At 32.2% G+C, this 15,115-nt stretch overlaps 1 protein-coding gene across 2 annotated transcripts; it reads right to left on the reverse strand.

Annotated features, from left to right (window-relative positions):
• Window positions 1–650: 650 nt before the first annotated feature.
• Window positions 651–14,094, reverse strand: LOC118056705 (GDSL lipase). Of its 2 annotated transcripts, none has more exons than XM_073406410.1 (5): window positions 13,725–14,094; window positions 13,466–13,584; window positions 8,149–8,379; window positions 7,791–8,049; window positions 651–907 (listed from the first exon to the last, which is right to left on the reverse strand). In XM_073406410.1, exons 1-5 carry the CDS (start codon window positions 13,978–13,980, stop codon window positions 816–818), a joined length of 957 nt encoding a protein of 318 aa, XP_073262511.1. In that variant the 5' UTR covers window positions 13,981–14,094; the 3' UTR covers window positions 651–815. The 2 variants fall into 2 exon arrangements, with proteins under 2 accessions (XP_073262511.1, XP_034924903.1); XM_035069012.2 differs by lacking the exon at window positions 651–907 and adding an exon at window positions 7,084–7,634.
• Window positions 14,095–15,115: the final 1,021 nt, after the last annotated feature.

Raw genomic sequence — 15,115 nt, forward strand, 5'->3', positions numbered from 1 at the left:
ATAAAATATGCATAATGGGTGATTATAAACTAGTTACAATACTTTATTTTTGTATTTTTTAAAACATGATAAAAATGCAATTTTTGTGTTTATAAAATATGCATGGAAAACTTTTAGAATTTGGTTGTATACACACAAACAAAAATATATTTTTGTATTTTTGAGATAAGGAAATTTTTGGATATTTGGGATTTTTTTTGAAATTTTAGAGAAAACACATGTTTTTAATATCGTGTTAGTACCTTACAATGAAAGTCTGCAACCCGATATTAAGCAAAATTATTGGAAAAACACATGAGAGACCCACAAATATTTTTAAAATTGTCCTTGAGTTTTTAATAATGTTTTGGAAATTATCCTAGGCTTGTTTGGCAAAAGCACCAAAAAAAAAAAAAAAAAACATTGCTAAAAAATCAGTAGGGTGTATTTGGACTAAAAATCAGAGGCTTAAAAAATGATCTAATGTCATGTTTTAGCAATTACATCTTAAGAACATAAAAGGCATTTTTTTATAAATTTTTTATTAGCAAAACATGCTTTTATTTTAGGAATAGGCTCAACCCAACCACATGGGTTTAGCTTTTTAGCCTTAAACCCATGCCCAGAAACATAGCCTAGAACAAAAACAAAGCAAATGATAGAACTAAAGATTAAAAACCATAATTCCAGTCTTTCTAAACTATTAAAACCTTCAATTAGTGATCCAAAAGATTGTACGCATGTGTAATAACCATCAATATACCAAAAAACATGGAAAATAGGGACCCAAGGTAATGTTCAACAGATGAACACCAACCGAGAAACCTAGAAATGCCTTAAAATAAAAAATAAAAATGCATAGAGAGTCCAAAAAACAATCTAAACTTAGCAACCAAAGCTTGAGCATGCTCAACATAATTTGCTTGAACTGTCAAAACAACAAGAAACAAAAAATCAATGATAAAACAACAAGCAAAACCATATACTAACAACATGCCAAAAATGCATTTTCCTATCTATAAACCATGTTCAATTGATTAGTTTCATTGTCTTAAAGCTTAAACAACATGCTTACAACTTGTACAAACCCATCAAACTACTTTAAAACAACCTAATCCATATAAACATCAATGCTTACCATACATTGCCATGACTTTAAAATTGATTAACTAAAAATTCAAGCATGGAAAACAACATTGAACATTATCATATACCATACCATTATAACATAAACACATTAAAAAATAGCAATCTAACAAAACTTGAGCATGTATAAACTATCTTCAAAGCATGCTTAAATATTTTAAAAAAAATCATGACTTTTAAACAAGAAAATGACTTCAAATAAAGTTTAAATTTGAAACTATTGATTTGATGAGTAATTGTTGAGTGGGTGGCCAACTCTTGACTTGGTGAAAATCCTTATCTTCTTATATAAACAAACGTCATTGCTAACATCAGAATTGGAACCAATTGTATCATGAAAGCTCTAGGAAACTGTCTTATCTTTTCAGGATAAAAAATTGAGGTCATTTGGACTTCTATAACTCGAGATATGGGCTGAACATTGAACAGTGTCTGGGCTACAGAACAGATTCAGACTTCTCCATTGTTGCTATAATTTAGACTTGAAAACGGTCTTTTTAAATCTTGGACTCCACATGAAAGTTTTAAGCCTATATCTTAACTTTTCATCCATATAAAGTAGACCTAAATCTGAGATCTACAACTCCAGATATGACCCAATTACCGAACAATGCTCCAGTTTGGACCGAACCAGCATCTCTTTTCTAGGTTTGGCCCTCTCTTTGTCCTTTTAATTTTAGTACTTAAACTCATCAATCAATCCTTTTATTTATGTGATAGACCTGCATTTAAGATGAACATTTACCATAAATTAAAGGTATCTTATAGTATTAGATATGTTATTATAAAACATACTTTAGTTAAGGAGTTATTGATACTTCAAGTGCAAAATGATGATATAAAACCTTGATAAAAATGCATTTTTAAGCATTAATCAGTTGGCTATAAAAGGGCTAGAGGCATCACTATATTTAAAGACTGGGATGAATTAATAGCTAAAAAAAAAAAAAAAGGCTAAAGGCATTAGTGTATCTGATAACCAGGATGAATTATTTGACTAGCTAACCGAAAAGGGGCTATAGCCTATAAGCATTAACATGACTGACTACTGGAAAATGTATTAATATGGTAAAATTTTGGAAAAAGATTAAAATTAATTATATACAATGATGAAATGTACATTTGAAATTTGATTTCTTGGTCGCAATAATGAATCTGGATTGGGAAATATTTGAAAAGGGAAAGATAAATGGTAGTATAACAAATGTGCCTAATGATATAATTATGAATGAAGAATACATGCATACAAAGTTAAAAGGAACCAAATAGGCATAAGTTAAATAATAATGAAAGGTGTCGCACCCGACATCGCGGCGGCCTTAAAAATTTATTCTCGAATTAATTTAAAAAGAACAGATTTCTGGCATCCTATTCTTTTAGGGGAAAAGGTCTTGTTTAAGGAGTCGCCACCTAGTATTATGGTCACTAGGAACCCTAACTGGTCAACAGAGATTCTATGGTTCGGGACTGGTTACGTAAAAGGGAAGATATTATCACCCCTTAAACGTCCTACCTGAGGCAGGCTGCATTGCTAGTTTCATCGTAAATTGCTAAATGTTTATTTCTTTTATGTTATGAAAATTTTCTTACAATATTCCTGACTCTGGCGCCAGTGAATATTAACTACGAATATCTCCAACTCTGGCGTTGATAAATATTACGTAGCTAAAAAAATAAATTTAAATCAAATGTTTTTTTTTTATTCCCGACTCTGGCGCCAGTGAATAAATAAATAATAATACATTTATTTTTACGCGTGCACATATTTTTTTATTTTTCTAGCTAAATAAAATAAAATACAACGAATAAAAATAATATAAATTTAAACCGGTATTTTTATTCCTAACTCTGGCGTTAGTGAATAAACCAATAAATTTACATTATTTTTATTTATGCATACACATTTTTTATTTTTTTCTGTTTTATTTTTTATTTTTTTTGGGCTGGGCTAAATCCAGCCCAGCATGTATATTGGTGGCTGGGCCCAGCCCAGCCCACATGGGCTAGACTAAGCCCAGCTAGCCCGGCCAGGTCACTGGCCCAAGCCAGTGACCCGGTTGGGCAGAAATTAAAGAAAGCACGCGTGAAGTGATTTCACACGTGCATGAACAGTGCGAAGGTAATTAAATTACCTTCGCACAATGTTCTTGCAACACTAATTCACAGAAGGCAAAAACAAATTGAAGAAGGGGCGTACCTGTTTTTCTAAAGATGATGAAGATGCTTGCAGTGTGGTGGTCGCCTCTCGCCTGCCTATGACATTTACTTAATTACCTTCGCACAGTGTTCTTGCAACACTAATTCACAGAAGGCAAAAACAGATTGAAGAAGGGGCGTACCTGTTTTTCTGAAGATGACGAAGATGCTTGCAGCGTGGTGGTCGGCTCTCGCCTGCCTATGACATTTACTTCTGCTTCCTTTATCTCCCAGCTATCCCGCTGTCTTTTTTTTTTTTATAGTTCTTTGAGATGAACGAACTAAGCAGAAAATGGGTATGCCGGTTTTCTTTGAGTTTTTCACTGATTCTGGGTTACTCTTTTTCTGCAGGGACGAAGACAATTTCAAGGATAATTCTCGTCCTATGTGCTACCCTCTTTCTCTCTCTTTCTCTCTCTATATATTTTTTAGTTATGCTCTGTTTTTGTGCTGTGAGTTCTCTGTTTTTGGGTTGTTTTTCTTCTTCTTTTCTGGGTTTTTTGCTTGCGTTTTTCTGGTTTTTTCTGGGTTTCTTCCCCCATTTATACTGGGTCCTTCTTTCTTTTTATAGCCAAGCTAAACCCTCCCCTGGTGTCCTATCTTTGCAGGACTGTGTTTATGCCTCCACCATCGAGATCATGGGCAAGAGACGTGGTCCAAGATCAGATTTGTTGAGGATTATCAGCTCCCCTGTTGAAGCGGGAATGGAGAAGACGCACGACTGTTTCTAGGAACGGTGCCGTTTCGGCAAAAAATAGGAATTTTCAATTTGACCCCTATCTCTGGAATTTCGCAATTGGACCCCTAAACAAATAAAAATTTCTTTCAATTTTGCCCCTTTTGGATAAATTTCAATTAAGTCCCTAAATTTATTTAATTAAATTAAATCAAAGTTTAATTAAGTCCACAAACTTATTAATTCTTCTAATTTCATTAATTAAAATAATCCAAATTTTAAGTAAAATTTTAAACTTATTAATTCTTCAATTTTTGATCAATTTATTCTCAAATCTGATAATTTCATCCATAAACTTTGAATTTGTGTTATTTTAACCTCATTCTCAAATATATTTTTAATCATTGATTTTGTATTATTTATTCAAAAATTGGGTTATGACAAAAGGTATTAAGTAATTTACCTAAATAAGCTAAAGTACATAATTGATTTGATAGGTATTAAGAATTTTTGAATGAAAGAATTATATAAGTAAGATGAAAATGAATTAGAAGATATGTTAAGAATATAGTTTGATGGAATTAACCGCAGGGGTAGACACCATTATTAACAATAAAAATATAACTTTCCACATCAGTAAAGATATTTCTAATGGTGCATCTAGCGGATATATAAGTTGAATGTTTAAAGTATGAGAATTATAGGTTACATGTATTAAGTTGGTTTTATATAAAGGAACTAATGTATATAAATATCATAATATAATTTTAAATTCTTGTGATTGGAAATTAAACTTATACAGTTGGATAAATAGAGACATGTAGGCTAAAAATTTATGATGTTGATAAACTAAAGAGGAGATATTTTAGTAAATTTCTAAGATAATGGTATGTTACTTTCCTCATTGAAAAAAAAACTATTATAATTGGGATGTTAATAGTTGATAATGAATTGACTATATTTGTTTTCTTTAATATTTACCAATACATGTTTTTACCTTAAAGGTTCATTTCATACACAACAGGATTAGTGATTATCTGGATGCCATCTAGCCTAGGATTTAACCTTATGATTTTTTTAACTTATTCATTTAAGTTTGTAATAAGTATTCAAATTAAGAACATTTATTCCTTTTTCCTTATATACATAATCAATGTGATTGAACATAAATGCACATGAAAGTGTAGGGTGTTACATGTATGATAAATGAAGTATAAACACACAGAATAGTATGGGGTGTTATAGGAACCATATGGTGAATTTTATCCTTTTTAAAATACTCCTTTTAAAGAGAGATGTGCAATTTGTGCTTATAAGCAACTAAGACTCTCATCTCCTAACCGATGTGGGATAGTGACATCATCATGTATGCTCAAATCTGCACATGGTAGGCCTCCTAAGAGGTATTTTCTCACTAGAACCATATAATGAGTTTTGTCCTTTTTAAAATGTGACTTTTGGGGAGAGAGTTGCCTTTTGTGCTTATAAGATACCAAAGTCTTTGTCTCCTAGCCGATGTGGGATAGTGATATCATCATAACCCCATAGACGAGGAGCTTAGGTCACTACACATGACTAACATTCTCATAAACGGTGCCAATGATAATGTGCGCCCACACCTATACATGGTAGGGCCCTAGAGATATGTCTTACTAGAACTATATAGTGAGTTTTATTCTTTTTAAAAGGTGCCTTTTAGGTAAAGATGTATGTTTTGTGCTTATAAGTGATTAAAAATCTCTTCTCCTAGCTGATGTGGGATAGTAACATCATCATAGCCCTCTAGGCGGGGGGCTTGGGTAGTTGCATATTACTGAAGTTCTCACAAATGATGTCAATGATGACGTGTGCTTACATTTGCATATGGTAGGCATCCTAAGAGGTATTGTCTCATTGGAATTACATAGTGAGTTTTGTCTTTTTTAAAAGGTGTTGGGGAAAGTGGTGTTTTTTGTGCTTAACTAAGGCTATCGTTTCTTAACCGATGTTAGGTAATGATATCATCAAAAATAAGTAAATATAATTTTAAATGGTGATTTTAGATATAATTTTGTCAAAATGTTTTGTTAGACATTCGATTGAAGCCTAACAAAAAAAAAAGGTAATTAAAGAATTTTGAGATTCTCAAGCTAAGTAAACAATAGAATTCTTAAGTCGATAACCTATTTTAGCATGGACAATAATTAAGGGTCATCAATGATTTTATAATTAGTTGTACAATTTATCGTTGTAAGAGCTTATATTTGAAGGATTAGGTTTCTTAAAAAAAATTATTTACAAGAAAATGAAAAAAAAATATGTTAAATGATCTTTTTTTTAAAAATAAATTAGTAATGTTTTTGCTCTTCTTATTTTGATCTATAATTTCTATAATAAAAGGAGTTTAGATTAAAAATCCATGTGGACGTTGACTTTTCAAATTAACCTAATTTAATTAAATTTGATATGGTAAAGTTAGATATGATATGATTTATACAAGTTGTTTTTTAACTTTAATTTATAAAATAATCATACACATGTTTGATTAGAAATAATTTAAATCAAGAGTTAATAATTTTTTTAACTTTTAATTTATGGATTCTACTTATACTAAGTTCCTTTTTCATATTTATTTATGAAAAAAGAATTTCTAAATTATATTTCATTGTTAAAAATCAATTTTCATTAACCATACCAAATACACCTAATTTTGTCATTGTCGATTAACGAGGACATAATCAGATAGTAAAGGTCTGAATCACCTAGCTTAACCGACAGAGAGGGTAGTTTATGCTCTTAATTTGTCATTGCTTCATTCTTTGTATTGTACACGTGTGCAAAATTCTTATTGGTAAGACTTGAGAGAGAGTCAATGAAGCAGACCTGCTATTGCCATTATATAAACTGATCCAAGTCTTTGGATTGGGGAGCTAATCATCACCAAAAATTCATTCTCTTGGGTTTTCAAGCTTTTTTTACCCAACAAGAAAGATTAATTTTAGGGCTTTTTTGCAAGAATCCTTTTATGAGGTTTTGAAGAAACAAGAACAGGAGGACAAGCTGGCAAAGATGATATTTTGTCCACCCTTGTATGGAAAAGAAGTCGATTCAAGCAATGAAAACATTTTCTTAGATGGTCAAACAAGGATAGCTACATGGGATTCAGTGTTAGGTAAGTCCTTGTAGTTGCTTTATTTACACCAATAACGTTTTTCATTTATTCATACAACATAGCAGTTTGGTATGTGGTAAAATGACTTTAGCAAATGATGAAAGCCACTCTCAAACACCCTCTGAGTAATGTATATGCATTCCTTTATACCCACACGGCGTTGAGAAGTTGATTGGACTATAAAGGTAAGTAAAACTTCAGTGTTGGAAGTATTCTTCATCAGGGGCATCCAATATGTCAGCTATTGTGAGCCTTTCCTTGTCGAAAAAGAGGTCTTCTAGCTTGTATGGCCCTACTGAAGGTCCATCTTTCCATAAAGTCTTGGCGATTTGCTCATGGATCCTCTCTGTTGGATGGCCAGAATCCCACCAAATATAATGATCAACGTTATCGCATAACTGGAATTCCACGGGCATCCTTTTGCCTCCACAACTGTAGACATCGCCATAGGGTCTAGTTCCACAGCAAGCATTCCCTCTTTGAAACCTTGATTTTGGGTGAATAATAGTTACTTTGCTTGTGAGTAATTAAAATTAGCTTATCCAAGCAACATACTATCACATTATATTGCAATAGAGCCTACGTTACTCTTCTTAAATAAATTATGCACCACACGACTTTAATCAAGGAGAACACACATACCATAGCTTGCGGGATTATTAATTCTGTCATAAAGCCAGGTATAGAAATCGGAATTGCAATACTTGAAACCTTTCAGCAGTTGCTCGAGGCTTGTGAGTACAGCATTCAAAGCATTATTGTGTGTCAATGCAAGATCGGAAGCTGCTTCAAAGCAACCGCCTTCACTGGACTTGGGGTTCCTAGCTCTCATGGGTGGCATGCAACCTAAAGGAGACATGCTGAGAAATCCAAATTTTCTGGCTCCTTTCTCATACAACACCTAAATAAAAAGGACAAACACAATTAACATTAATCAATTCAACCTCAAGTTAATTACCATATAGATGAAGTATTAAATGTAGTTAATTAGAAGGTTCACCTGAATTGCATTTGTCAAGTTTCCAATGACCATCCCAACATACACCTCAGGCATAAAATATTCTTGCATTTTCGGATTACCTAGATAACCTGCCGCGTAATCGTTGCTTCCAACACTGATGAAATAAACTGCCTCTGATAAAAGAGCTTTTGCCTCTGCTTCTCCTAGCTTTTCTGTTAGTGACTTTTGCACCTCTTCAAAAGATCTTAACTGTGTCTGGAGGTCAACCACCTAATAGTGAAAGCAACAAGTTAAGAAACTCTTTCACTTTGAATTGGTGCAAACCCCGATTCCATCTCAAGCCCAATGATTGGATAAGTAATTGATAAGTTAGCTTTCTTTATTTATTTTTAAAAATGTATGGGTTCGGCAAGTGGATCTGATATGCTTGGACTTGACAGTTAGCTAAGTTCAAGGCGTACTGCCAACTCCAAGATAACACTAGTCTGGCACGCATGCCAGACCCAATACGCTTGGACTTGGCAGTGCACCAAGTCCAAGGTAGTGGGGGTCTAGCACACATGTTAGACTCAGTACAGTTGGGCTTGACAGTCAGCTAAGTCCAAGTAAAGACCAAAATAATATGGGTGTGGCACGCATGCCAAAACCAATACGCCTGGACTTGGCGGTTTGCCAAGTCCAAGGTCTAATGTACTTGGACTTGACAGTTAGCCAAATCCAAGGTGGCATGGGTCTGGAACGCATGCTAGATACAATACGTTTATGCTTGGCAGTCAGCCAAGTTCAAGGCATTTGAACTTGGCAATCAGCCAATTCCAAGCAAAGTCCAAGGTAATATGGGTTTGGCACACATGTCAAACCCAATACGCTTAAACTTGATGGTCAGCTAAGTCCGAAGTACTTGGACTTGGCAATTGGCCAAGTCCAATATGGTATGGGTTTGGCACGAATACCAGACCCAATATGTCTGGACTTTGCAGTTAGCCAAGTCCAAGGTAGTGTAGGTCTAACTTAGATTGAATCTTGCTTCTATTGGTCAATTATTTGATTTTGGTGATTTAGTCATTTCTTTTTCTTTTTGTTATGTACAAGATCTGTAGTCTCAGAAGCTGATTGAGATAATCCATAGAAAGAATAAACTATATATTTTGGATGAGTTAAAAGTGTTAGTTGCCGCCGCTGCTAATACTACTATTGATTTGTCTTCTTTTCATTTAAGTCCTTCATCTTCTAGTTTTTATTTATGACATTCTTGTCTAGGTCATGTTTCATCTTCTCGTTTGAGATTTTTAGCATCCACAAGAGTTTTAGAAAATTTGCAAACTTGTGATATTTCTGATTGTAGTGGATGTAAACTAGCAAAATTTTTTGCTTTACCTTTTAATCGAAGTATTTATATTTCTTATTCACCATTTGACTTGATTCATTTTGATGTTTGAGGACTTTCTCCTGTTGTCACAAAAGGAGGGTCTTGATATTATGTTTTATTTATTGATGATCATACTTCTTATTGTTGGGTTTATTTAATAAAATATCATTTTGAATTCTTTGAGATGTATACAACCTTTCGAGCTCTTGTCAAAACTCAACATTCTGCTATAATCAAATGCTTTAGGTGTGATTTTGGATGGAGAATATACCTCTAAATAAATTTTTTTCAGTTGCTTACCTTAGATGCAACCATTCACTAAACTTCATGTACAAATACTTATGAGCAAAATAGAGTTGTTGAAAGAAAACATAGGCATATTATCGAAACTGCTCATTCTCTCATATTGTTTGCTTCTGTTTCTAGTGAGTTTTGGGGAAAAGTTATCCTTACTACTATAAATTTGATTAATACATTTCTATCTTCTCATAATTCAAGTTTATCTCCTTTTGAAAAGTTATATAAATATGTCCTTGATTATTCCTCCTTTAGAGTTTTTAGTTGTACTTGTTTCGTTCTTCGTCGTCATGTAGAATGCAGTAAAGTGTCCTCTCGATATACTATTTGTGTTTTTTTGGGTTATGGTGAATGTAAAAAGAGGTATTATTATTTTGATCCAATAACTCAGAAACTTTATGTGTCTTATCATGTTGTCTTTCTCGAGTATATACCTTTCTTTTCCATTTCATCCACTACTCATAACCTTACTACATCTGATCTTATTCGTATAAATACTTTTTTTGAGGATTCTAATAGTTTATCATCTTACGTTCCTAGTACATCAGATACCCTTCAACCAATTTATACTCATCAATCTACAAGTATTTACTATTTGGCACACCTGAAGCTTCATTCTCATCTACAACCCTTCAAGCTTCATATGAGATTGTGGATCCACCTCTACATCAATCCATATGTATTCATAAGTCCACAAAACTACTAGATTTTGCTCATTCTTTATCATTTACTTCCTTTTTAGCTTATATTCATTATCTCTCTAAGCCCTCTTCCTATAAAAATGAGATTTTTTATCCTCTTTGGCAGCAAGTTATGATGAGAAACTTTATGCTTTGTATAAAACAGATACTTGAGATTTGGTTCCTCTACCTCTTAGTAAGAGTGTTGTTGGTTGTTGTTGGGTGTATAAGATCAAGACTAATTTAGATGGGTCTATTGAGCGATATAAAGTTAGGTTAGTTGCAAAAGGATACTCTCAACAGTATGGAATGGATTATGAGGAGACATTTACCCATATTGCAGAAATAACTATTATTCGTACTCTTATTATTGTAGCTTCAGTTCATCAATGATATATCTCTCAACTTAATGTTAAAAATGTCTTCTTGAATGGAGATCATTAAGAAGAAGTTTATATGACGCTTCCTCCTAGTGTTTCACATGACTCTGGATATGTTTGTAAGCTCAAGAAAGCGTTATATGGTCTCAAACAAGCATCTCGTGCTTGGTTTGAGAAATTTTATGTTGTAATCCAGTCTCTTGAATTTGTTTCTAGTAGTCATGATTCTGCTCTTTTAATTAAATGCAATGATGTAGGTTGTATCATTTTGTCCTTATATGTTGATGATATAATTATTACTAGTGATGACACTGATGGTATCTCAATTTTGAACACAAAATGGGTTAGACAATTTAAAATGAAGGATGTTGGTTATCTTTGATTTTTTCTGGGTATTTAGGTAGCTTACTCATCTAGAGGTTACCTTTTTTCTCAGTCAAAATATGTTGTATATATTCTTGAACTGGCTAGATTTACTGATTACAAGAGTGTAGATACTCCTATTGAAGTTAACGCAAAGTATTCTTCTTCTAATGGTTTACCTTTGGCAAATCCTACTTTATATTATACTATTGTTGAGAGCTTACTATATCTCACCATTACTTGTCCAAATATTGTATATGTTGTTAGCCAGTTTGTTGATTCTCCTACTATTGTTCATTGAGCAGTTATTTTTCATATTTTACGATATCCTCAGGGTATAGTCTTTTAAAGTCTTTTACTTTCATTTACTTCTTCCTTTGAATTGCGTGCATACTATGATGTTGATTATGGCATTGATCCCATAGATCGCAAGTCTGTTATAGGTATCTATATCATTTTAGGTGATTCTCTTATTTCTCAGAAGAGCAAGAAACAATCTATTGTTTCTTAATCCTCAACCGAAGCAAAATATCATGCTATGACATCTATTACTAAAGAGATTATTTGGTTACGTTGGTTACTTATGGATATGAGAGTTTTACTTTCTTGTCCTTCTCATATGTATTGTAACAACCAGAGTTCTATTTAAATTGCTAGCAACTCGGTTTTTCATGAACGAACTAAGCATATTGAGATTGATTGTCATCTTACTCGACATCATCTTAAGCATGGCATCATTACTTTGCCTTTTTGTTTCTTCTTCTTTGCAGATTGCAGATTTTTTTACCAAGTCGCATTTCATTTCTTATTTTTGTTTTCTAGTTGGCAAACTCTCAATACTTGTAGCTACTGCATTGTGAATTTAAGGGGAGATATTAAATAATACATTTTATCTTGTTTTATTTATCAAAGGTAGAATAATGTTTTTATTTTAACTTATATATAGCTTTTGTCGTTGTGGTTTGAAAAAAAAAAATATGAAAAGTACTTTTAGTTGAGGTTGATTTGATATTTATATATGTTTGGTTAAAACTATGGTTAAAATTGAGGTTGAACAAAAAGTAGTTTAATGTGTTTGGTTAAGAATGCTTTTTAAATTGAGGTTATAAAATAACTATAAAATATAAATATTAATATTAATGATTTTAAATTTAAACACTATAGATTTAACTACTACTATTATATCATGAAATAAATAATATATTATATAAAATATTTTTTATTGTTCCATTAAACTATCTACAATTCCATTACATACAAAATTCATCCGAGAATAACTACAGTTTTCCATGATTTTTAAGCGTGCAATAAAATTAGGTAAAAATATTATCAGGAATAAAATTGAGATTATAATGTGAGTAAATTTAATTCACTCTAAACTAGTTTTTTTTTAAAAAAATATTGTTCACGTGAACGTGAACAGTGCGAGTGATTAATTCACTGCACTAGTTTTTCGAGGAAAAAAAAAAAGCATTGTTCACTTTAAAAAAATTAACAGTGCAGAGTAGAAGAAGAAAAACAGATGAGAGATGCTTTGATTTTACCTGTGTTTTAGACTCAAAATGCATTGACCCCATAAAAAATAAATTGTGTTTTCAACTTTACTAAACACTTGTTTGGCAATGGATGCTTTCAAACGTAGAAGCAATTATGCAAACAAACAATCAAACTCTTTTGTATTTAGATTAAAAAAAGTAATTTAGAATAAACAAATTAATGAGATCTATAGCCTCCTTCTCTTTTTTATTTGTATTTTTTTATGTTAATTTGAATTGCTTTAACATCATCATTCTATGGCATGTCTAGAGGAATTATCAATCTGTTTTTGGTCAAACCTTAAAAAAAAACTCTAATTTTCTCTACTAATTTACGTCTTAAACTTTAATCTTTCTAAATTTTTTTAAATATATTAAAGCCCTTCATGAACCCACTATATTCTTAACAGATATGAAATATTTATTCCTCAACCAAAGCTATTAGAGAATGACCTTGCGGGCCCTCTATGAGAGCTTCAAGAAAAGAGTTCACGATTTAAAAAAAACTCTATAACTACCTTGATTATTTTAAAAAGATGACTTTACCATCGAAGAATCTAAAAGTTTCCCAAATTAGAACTGTTTTCTTGCAGGCATTCAATATCATCTTAGTGAATTTGGAAACAGTTAAAATATATATTTGCTACTATCCCAAACACCAAATAACCTTTTATTTTTATTTATATGTTCCTAATTTTTGAACATCACCAGACTGTAGATCAATTTTCTTACCAGCCCTTGATTGGTCTGAGGAAGAACTCCAGCCCCTCCCGAGGCGAAGTTAACACCATTTGTGAGATCAGCAGACGGTTGATAAAATGGAGGAATTATTGGCAATTTTGCATACTCAGCTGTCCAGTTCAAAGGAAACAGGTATTATGACAAAATAATCAGCTTCGCGGATGATTTAGAGCTCTACTGGCTAGTTATTTATGACACTTTGACTATATAAAAAAGAGAGTCAAGAGATATGCGTGGAGCACACAGGTACCTATAAAATCAACAAAGACACGGCCATCGGAGAAGCGTCCTGTAGGGGCTTCAAAAAAACCATTCTGGCCATAAGGTTTCCAATCCGCTCGCATGCCGGCGGTGGTGTTGATGTAGTTATTGTTGCCAGGGTCAGCAGTGGAGTCCCCAAAGATGAACAATGCACTTGTCGTCTTCTCCGGCAGACCATAACATGGCCTCAAGCTAATTGATAATAACAGTGTCACAAATAGATAAAATAAGTTGAGCCTCGCCATCGATCCGGAAGGAGGAGAAGTACAGTTACAAGCTCCTCACTTATTGAATCTCCTTGGTAATTATAAAGACTTGAATAAAGAAGATAGGCTTCAGCTAAACAGGCGAAGTCTTCCTATGCTCCTAGATATTATTATCACGTCGTTATCACCAGAGCTCCAACAAAAGTCTTCTAACTATCAGTCTCATACACCAAACATGTTTTTCTTAATGCATTTTTAGTCCCTTAAACTTTTTTTTTTTAAAAAAGAGTCCTTTGTTATTTAAAGATAGTTTTATTATTTAACTTAAAAATTATTTTCAAAAATTAATCTTACTTTTTTTTATTTCAGTCTCACTTTCCTATCTTTTTTTTTTTTAAGAAAAAACAAATTATTATATCATATAAAAAAGATCTCATTAGTTTGATAATTTAATTCAAGTTTGCTCGAGTATTTCAATTTTTTTTTAATAAAGTTATCATGATCTTATAATTTTGATTATGAATTTAACTGGTTAACCTGAATTTATCCAGGTTAATTTATTATATTGTTGTCTTAGTATTTTTTTTTAAAAATCATTTAATAATCTAATTTAATTATATAATTGTAAATTTACAAAAAAACAAAATCCAATTTTTTTTATATAAAAAAGATAAAGATAGAGGTGCGAATAATAGCATAGAACATTAACATAAATTTGAATTGACGAAAAAAATCAATCACAAAACATCAGAGCCTAAAAGCAATAGAGACACGTAAATTAGTTAACATTAGAGAATAGAAAGTTAACAAAATGGGTGTGCTCTATCCGTAATTATGACAAGCAAACAAAGCCAACAAATCATCTCATAGTGGAAAATGACACGTACAGCACCAACAACTCAATTATTTGAGGTTAAAATCATAAAATATACATTATTGACACCAGATTGAAATTCCATGTATAAAACCTTTTTTGTGTTTTAGAGAGGCTATGGAGAAGGACAAAGTTTGGTTTGACCGGAACCATGGTTAGGGATTACAAAGGATATTTATGAACCATGTTTGACACCTTCCATACCTAAATCCAATCCAGAATTAGAATTCATACCCGACTTGATGGGTATGTTTTTTTTTTTTAAATTCGAACTAAAACTTATAAGATTTTGAGGACCTA

Source organism: Populus alba, chromosome 18, assembly GCF_005239225.2.
Source record: "Populus alba chromosome 18, ASM523922v2, whole genome shotgun sequence".
Classification (NCBI taxonomy): domain Eukaryota; kingdom Viridiplantae; phylum Streptophyta; class Magnoliopsida; order Malpighiales; family Salicaceae; genus Populus; species Populus alba.